The 7,362-nt window shown below is 42.9% G+C and overlaps 1 protein-coding gene across 1 annotated transcript; it reads left to right on the top strand.

Moving 5' to 3' along the window:
- The first annotated feature begins 1,907 nt into the window (after positions 1 to 1,907).
- LOC126762836 (skin secretory protein xP2) lies at positions 1,908 to 3,113 on the top strand. Its single transcript, XM_050479878.1, has one exon. The coding sequence runs from the start codon at positions 1,908 to 1,910 to the stop codon at positions 3,111 to 3,113; it is 1,206 nt and encodes a 401-aa protein (XP_050335835.1).
- The last annotated feature ends 4,249 nt before the right edge of the window (positions 3,114 to 7,362 follow it).

Here is a 7,362-nt window from a genome sequence, read left to right as displayed (position 1 = left end):
AGTTGACATTACAAAAAAATAAGTACTGCGATCCGTTCGGATTACCTAAATCCGACGATGCAATCCCCGCATTGACTGAAACCTGGATAGGTTTTTGATGAATATAAATTCCCAATTGTTCGAGTTAATTAGATCCGCCTGTGCGATATCCGTATTGTCTGAGCGTATTGATCTCCGATGGATATAAATTCCCAATCGTTCGGGTTACTTAGATCCGTCTGGGCGATGGTAGTTATCGATTACTTTTGAAAGCTCTGCAAAGTTGACATTACAAAAAAATAAGTACTGCGATCCGTTCGGATTACCTAAATCCGACGATGCAATCCCCGCATTGACTGAAACCTGGATAGGTTTTTGATGAATATAAATTCCCAATTGTTCGAGTTAATTAGATCCGCCTGTGCGATATCCGTATTGTCTGAGCGTATTGATCTCCGATGGATATAAATTCCCAATCGTTCGGGTTACTTAGACTGGACTGGACGATCCTTGCATTGTTTGAAGTGCGGGCAGATTTTCGACGGAAATAAATTCCGAACCCTTGATGTTAAGTAGATCCGACTGGGTGATCCCCGCATTGTCTGAAGTGTGGACAAATTTTCGAAGATAATAAATTTTGAATTAAGTAGATCCGACTGCGAGATTTCCGCCGCATCTTTACTTTCCATTTTCGCCTTCATAACTTGCGATCTTCTGAAATAATATATACTATAGCTTAAGTAAGATATGGAGGCTCGTCACAACACACAATTTCGGAGTTTTAGCGAGCCATTTAAAAAGCTTCAACAAATTCGTTGGTCTAAAAACTCAAACATTTTTTGCCGGCAGTTAACTCTTGATACGACAACAGCCGTGTTGGCACTTGTTTCGACACGCAAGCTTCAACAATATATGCACCGATATCAAACCAGCAAATATTTTATTAGCGCTTTTTATGGCCAAGACAAGCATAAATCGATCATGTAACCGGCACCGTATATCAAATTCGTGCTATTGAATCAATCAAATGTTTATGCGCCGCTCTAAAGCCACTAAAATACTAAAATAGATTTCGTAGAAACCCCAAAAATATATGTGTAAACTACAACACGCTGGTCAACGAATTTGAACACCTCCAGTTTAACGAGCACTACGTGACTAAATTTACAAAACGCCTGCCGAAATGTCGCTGGGCACAACCGCGTAATTAGCATAAACAAATTTTCAACGAAATTGTAAATAAAAACTAAAAAGTCGTTGTAACTATGCGTAAACAAAACAAAAGAGCAATGAAACCAATAACAATTAAAACGACGACTGCATTCTGATGCGCTGTGTGGCCAACACATGCAGGTATGCATTTACATAGCTGCAATGACCGCAAGGACAAGCCGAAGCAAACGAACGAACGGACGTCCAAGTGACGGATTAGCATAAAAATAAGTGGACGCTCACGCCGCTTACAGCGCGGTATGTGGTCAAGGTCAATGAATGCGAATGCGAATGCGAATGAGACTACGAATGCAAAAACAAACGTGCACATGATATAGCGGGGTGGTGGCATGTGGTGCATACGCGCACCACATACTCTACGCAAGCGCCTTAGGCCAAACGCAACCTGCTTACGTGCACCGGCACCACCTACGCTCTGCTCTTGGTGTAAAGACGCTTTCGGGCCGCACGCTCTTCCCAACACTGTCACCGCAGCGGCACGTTGGTAGAATTACAAATTTTCCACAGCGCCTTACGGTCAGTGTGACCCCCAAAGTGCGCGGTATATAAAACAAACGCATTTTTTGATAGAGTCAACAGTATCAATCACTCATTAGACGCGTGTAAATCGCCACCGCTGTCGGTACAAACCGCCTAACGGATAATCGTATACGTATCACCATATAAACTCACAGCAACGCAGGACAATCGCTATAATGATGCCACAGTTTAGCGTATTCGCTGTTATGAGCATTGCACTATGCGGCACTTTCGCCAGTGCTGACGTCTCATCGCTGGGCTACAATCGCTTCGGACGCTTAACTACACGTCTACAGCGTCAAGAAGTCGGTCCGGCACCTTACCCTGCCGCAGGTTATCGACCGCGCCAACCTTTCGAATTTCCCACACCCGACAAACAACAGTTCTTTCCAAACGGAGGCGAAGGCAAGAGACCACATTCCTTAGCGCCACCACAACCACGTCCACAAGACCAACCACAGTTCCAACCTGAGGCGCAGTTTGAACCCCAACCTCAGCCGCAACCTCAACCTGAGCCACTACCGCCACAACCAGAGGTTAGTGGTTTCGATTTGGAAGCTACACCAAATTTAGGCTCCAACGGTGATCACATCGACGCACCGAATACATTATATGATGCACCCTCACGTTTCCGTGTGGCTCAAGTAGGTCGTCAGCGTTTCTCTTTCTCTCGTCAACAATTTTCCGCGGCAGCACCACAGCAATCACGTCAACAACAGAACTTCCGACAAAACTTTGAAGCCACAGCACCACAGCGTCTTTATGGCGCACCCGCTGATAACTCTGTAGCCTACACACGCCAGCGTCAGCAGTTTGCCGCTGCACAGCAGAGCTTCGCACAAGCACCTCAAGGCGCTTACGGACCACCAGCAGCTGCAGAGGAACCACAAGCCGAGCGTCTTACGAGCGCTGTGAAATCAGAACGCCTCACCGCCGAACAACCCGAGCAACAACGCGAGGAACGTGAAGAAGAAGCTGAGGTCGCTACAGATATTGAAGTAACCGAGGTTAAGAAGACCACACCAGCGGCTGCCGCTCCCACACCCGCCACTAATGTATTCTATTATCCAGCTACCGCAGTTGGTTTTGTACATCCTCTCACTGCCGCCTACTATCAGCCAACAACGTTTCTGGCGGCCGCTGCTGCAGCACCAGCACCAGCCCCTACACCAGCTGTAGCGACCACAGCTACACCTGCTAGCCAAGAGAGTTCTGCTGCTGCGCCTGCCGAGGCTAACGCGAAACCCGCTCGGTTATCTGCATTGGCTGTACAAACTGCCGCTCCTGCCGTTGCAACTCTCGCCGCGCCACAATACTTTGCCGCTCCCCCTTACCTGCAACAATATGCCTTTGCGGCTCCTGCTCAACTGCAGGCGTGGTAGAGGCGTGAATTGTGATATTATTAATGTTTTAGTTTGATTTTTTATTTTCGTTTTTTTTTTTTGTTTTCGATTTTCTTTTATTTAATTTTTTTATGCTCTTCGGTTCATAGTCTCATCTTGCGCTAACATTTTTAAGTGAATTGGCATCAATAAAAATATTTAAAAATTCATCAATTGTAATCTATGTGTTTCAATGAAGTCTTTTTAGGCGGTCAACATCATAGTAACGTCATTTTTGGTAACGCTGAGACGGAATTTCGAATAAGAACCACATAGAGATCCTGATGTCTATTACTAAAGTTCAGAGTATATATCAAGTTCGCGCCGAGAGAGCAGGCAATTCATCAATTTTTGGAAGCTTTATCCTTGGTGTCTCTCGAAATGAGAATGCAATGGAAGTTGCCCTGAGGAACATAGATTGCTGAGCTTCTTAACCCTCAACTGGTTAATTAACAGGTTCCTAAAACCTGAGCAATGACTTAAAGCCATAAATCGTTTTTAATTACCTCGACATAATGGGACTTTCAACGTATATCAGAATACTAACGACTTCGAATCAGATCTTGCATGAACTGCCTGACATACTGAACAACCAGGTATCCTCAACTCCATATCCTCTATTTTAACCACAAAAATTCGGTCTCAAACTTACGGAAATTTATTTTTCTCAGTGTCTAATTTGAGATGCTACAATTGTGACGTTCATATAAATAAGTCTTACAAATTATATCAACTTCACGACAAATATATGTAGAACTAAAAATTCTAGTTACGCAACATATTATTTATGGGCCGACGAAGAATTATGCAATCACAAACTAGCAAGAAGCATAACTATACAATTCCATCTTTATTGCAGCCTAATGACCGCATGCTATCAAAATCAAGCTGTTACACATATGTCTGCCAAGTACACAGATAGCTCGGCAACTGACGCTGTGACGCAGATTACACGTAGATGCGATCGAAAACAATTTCCGGTAATAATTCGAACACTCTGGTTTATAGAAATTTTGCAGCATTATCGCAAACACAATCAATAATCGGTTTAGCATTTAAAAAAGGCAAAAGGAATTAAAGAAAGACACGACCAACAGACAAGTAGCAAACCCGAACGAACGATGGGGCTACAAAAGCCATTCAGAGTGAGGGTATTAAGTGCAGCAACTACTGTTCCGCATGCATTAGGAGGGTTCTTCAAAAGTGTTATATAAGAAACAATTTGACTTCCAACTCAACCTTCTCCAAGCATATAAACCTTCAAGGATTGGTATGCTAAGTTTCGACGTGGTCAAATAAGCACCGCAAAATCAGCTTGTTCGAGATCATCATAAAATGCACCAATATTTTGGTAGAAGAAGCTCTGTACAAAGTGAATGCCGCGCGAGCTCTCTTCTGACAAAAAACAACGACGAGTTGATAATTCGCAGCAGTGTTAGTAGAAGTACAAACATAAAAACCCAACTTATTGCATCGATATGTGACAATGGATGAAACATGGCTCCAACATTTCACTCCGAAGTACAATCGACAGTCAACCGAGTGGACTACACACGATGAACCCGCTCCAAAGCGTAGAAAAACGCAACAGTCGTCTGGCAAGGTTATAGCGTCTATATTTTGGGATGGTATGGAATGGATAATTTTTATTGACCGCCTTGAAAAAGGAAGGACCAACAACAACGACTATTACATAGCATAATTGTACCGTTTGATAGGCAAAATCGCCCAAAAACACAACAATTGAAGCAAAAGAATGTGACGTTTTAACAGGACAATGCACCGTGTCACAAGTCAAAGAAAACAATAGCAAAATTGTATGATCTGAGCTTCACTTAGCTTCCGCATCCACCGTATTCTCCAGATCTGGCCCCCAGCGACAATTTCCTGTGCTCAGATCTAAAAACGAATGCTCGCTGAGACCTATTTTAAAGCCAAGGACAAATCGTACTACAAAAATGGTATCGAATATTTATTTATCACCCCTGAAGCGAACTATATTGAATAAACTAGCATCACGTGCTCGAATTTTACCAGAAAAATGTGTTTTACTATTGTAGGCCGAACTTTTTAATTGATGTATTATACAGTAGTATTGTAGTATTATAGCAGGGTTTGAACTCCTAGAAATTTGTTTTAACAATTTTTTTTGCCTTTGAGAACCACCCTAGCATATATTTATAACAATAGTGCAGTGGAGTTCACTTCGCTTCACGCCAGTTTAGTTGAGTTGAGTTGATTTGTTGCATTGCAATGCAAACCAATTCAATTGCATAGAATTTAATATTATGAATGCAGAGCAATGAAAGCAATGCGCATGCGCACTCCGCGCCCATGTGCATGCGGCTGCTTGACTTGTTGTTTGCTTGGTTGTAGCCACAGTTGGCATGTTCTAAGGCCAATGCACAATAAACTTTTCGCCAACACGCCAGTCATGCGCTGGGCACACACACACATACATACATATATGACTATGAGCAACAGATAGTAATTGCAACGGCGCAGTGTAGTGGAGCAGAAAAAAGAAGCACCCAGCTTTTTGGTGCTAGGGTATGTCTGCGAAAAATCTATTAAGCGCATGGAATGCTGTTACGCGCCATAAACGAATGTGAGCGTATAAAAATCTGTCTATCTGCGCGCCTGACTGCTTGACTGCCCGACTGACGGCTTGCGGATGTATCTGTAAGGTTTGTTGTTAGCCACATAGCGTGCGCACCCAAGAATGGATTTTCTTTTACGTTAACAGCAAAGCGATCAGCCGATTAGATCATGTGAACTCATATGTGGTTATCTATGCTGCAAGTGTAGCCGTTTTTGTTGCACGGTTGCTGTGGCTTGTACCGCAACAGTTATCGCTTGCATCAGGCGTGTCTGTAGTTGCCAGCTTTTGTCACTTGAACAAAGTGTAATTATTTCGAAGCGACACCTCGTCCACGTAGTGTACGCATGCGCAATTGCGGCCTTAACCGCCATGGCTGCCACTGCAACACCAGGACTACAGCATGTACATATGTATGTGTGCAGAAAAACAAGCAGTGACAATTGCAGATAGTGCCAAAGTAACAGCATCAATAGTTGGCGATTAAAACCGTAATTGTCGGTGTTGCCAGCTGAGCGCTTGCCGCCATCCGCATTTTCTTGCAACGAAATCGTCGGCAGCGCAGCGACCAGTAGCTGGTCTGGCATAAAGAAATTAAGGCAATGCAATAAATCGATTTAATTGTAGCGAGCAAACGAGTTAATTATTTGTTTCGCTGATATAAACTATCAGTTAGGATTCAGCTATAGTCAGGTTTACAGCTTCACAAGCATAAAGTTGTATACAAACATACAGTTATGTTAGCCGTTGTGTATGGTATGCTCTAGTTATGGATAGAAATTTCAGTGATACAAATCTCTGGTCTGCAATGACATGGTCGCCGTGTAAAGCAGAAAGATTTAATCTCTGAATGCATTTGGACCGTGGCGTTGGCACTGTAGTAAAAATATATTTGGCTGGAATGCCATAACAGAAACTGTTATCTTAGACGTAATGAGTCAATGGAGTAGAAACTTTAGTTTTTTACTAAGCGCCATAAGGTTTTCGATGCCAAATGTACTTCAAGGAGCTAAAATTGACAGATAAGATAAGCCTACTCGGCACTAACATATGGTAAATTGTTTGGTAAAGTTGACAAAGCTTGAGTGTGCGTAGGAAGCGCTAACCGTAGTTATGGACTCAGACTAAAAACCGCTAATGGATGCTGAGTCCACACTTTATAAACAAGGCAACTCATCAACAAAGCTGATATTGAAAACGCACACCAAATGAGTCTTCCAAAAAGTGTAGTTATTGGAGCCAAATGTATTAATAAACAACGAATTACTATTACCTAAGAAAGCTTTGGTTCGTTGTGAGCTATTTCAGGCAAACAGGTATACGCATAAACGCAAAAGAGTTGGAGGGAATTACTTACAACAAAACCTCTTAATTATAGCGGCTCCGACTCCGGTTTGGCGTTCAGAAACATAGCTGTAAAAAAAAATTGAGGTTTGCACCGCGACCTAAGGCCCTCTCCTTTGTCACATCTACTCACATAGGAACAGCTGGGTGCTACTAAGACGATTGTGATTCCTATACGGCTACATAGGACCTCGGAAGTTCTCGGTTACATTTCGCAGAATCGGCAGTTTGCACGAAAGCTCAGACCCATATTAAATAGATGCTACTTGAGCTTCCAGTGTCCAGTGTAAAAAAGTAGCTGTTCTC

Source organism: Bactrocera neohumeralis, chromosome 6 (genome assembly GCF_024586455.1).
Source record: "Bactrocera neohumeralis isolate Rockhampton chromosome 6, APGP_CSIRO_Bneo_wtdbg2-racon-allhic-juicebox.fasta_v2, whole genome shotgun sequence".
NCBI lineage: Eukaryota > Metazoa > Arthropoda > Insecta > Diptera > Tephritidae > Bactrocera > Bactrocera neohumeralis.
This window is presented reverse-complemented; position numbering and strand designations above follow the sequence as displayed.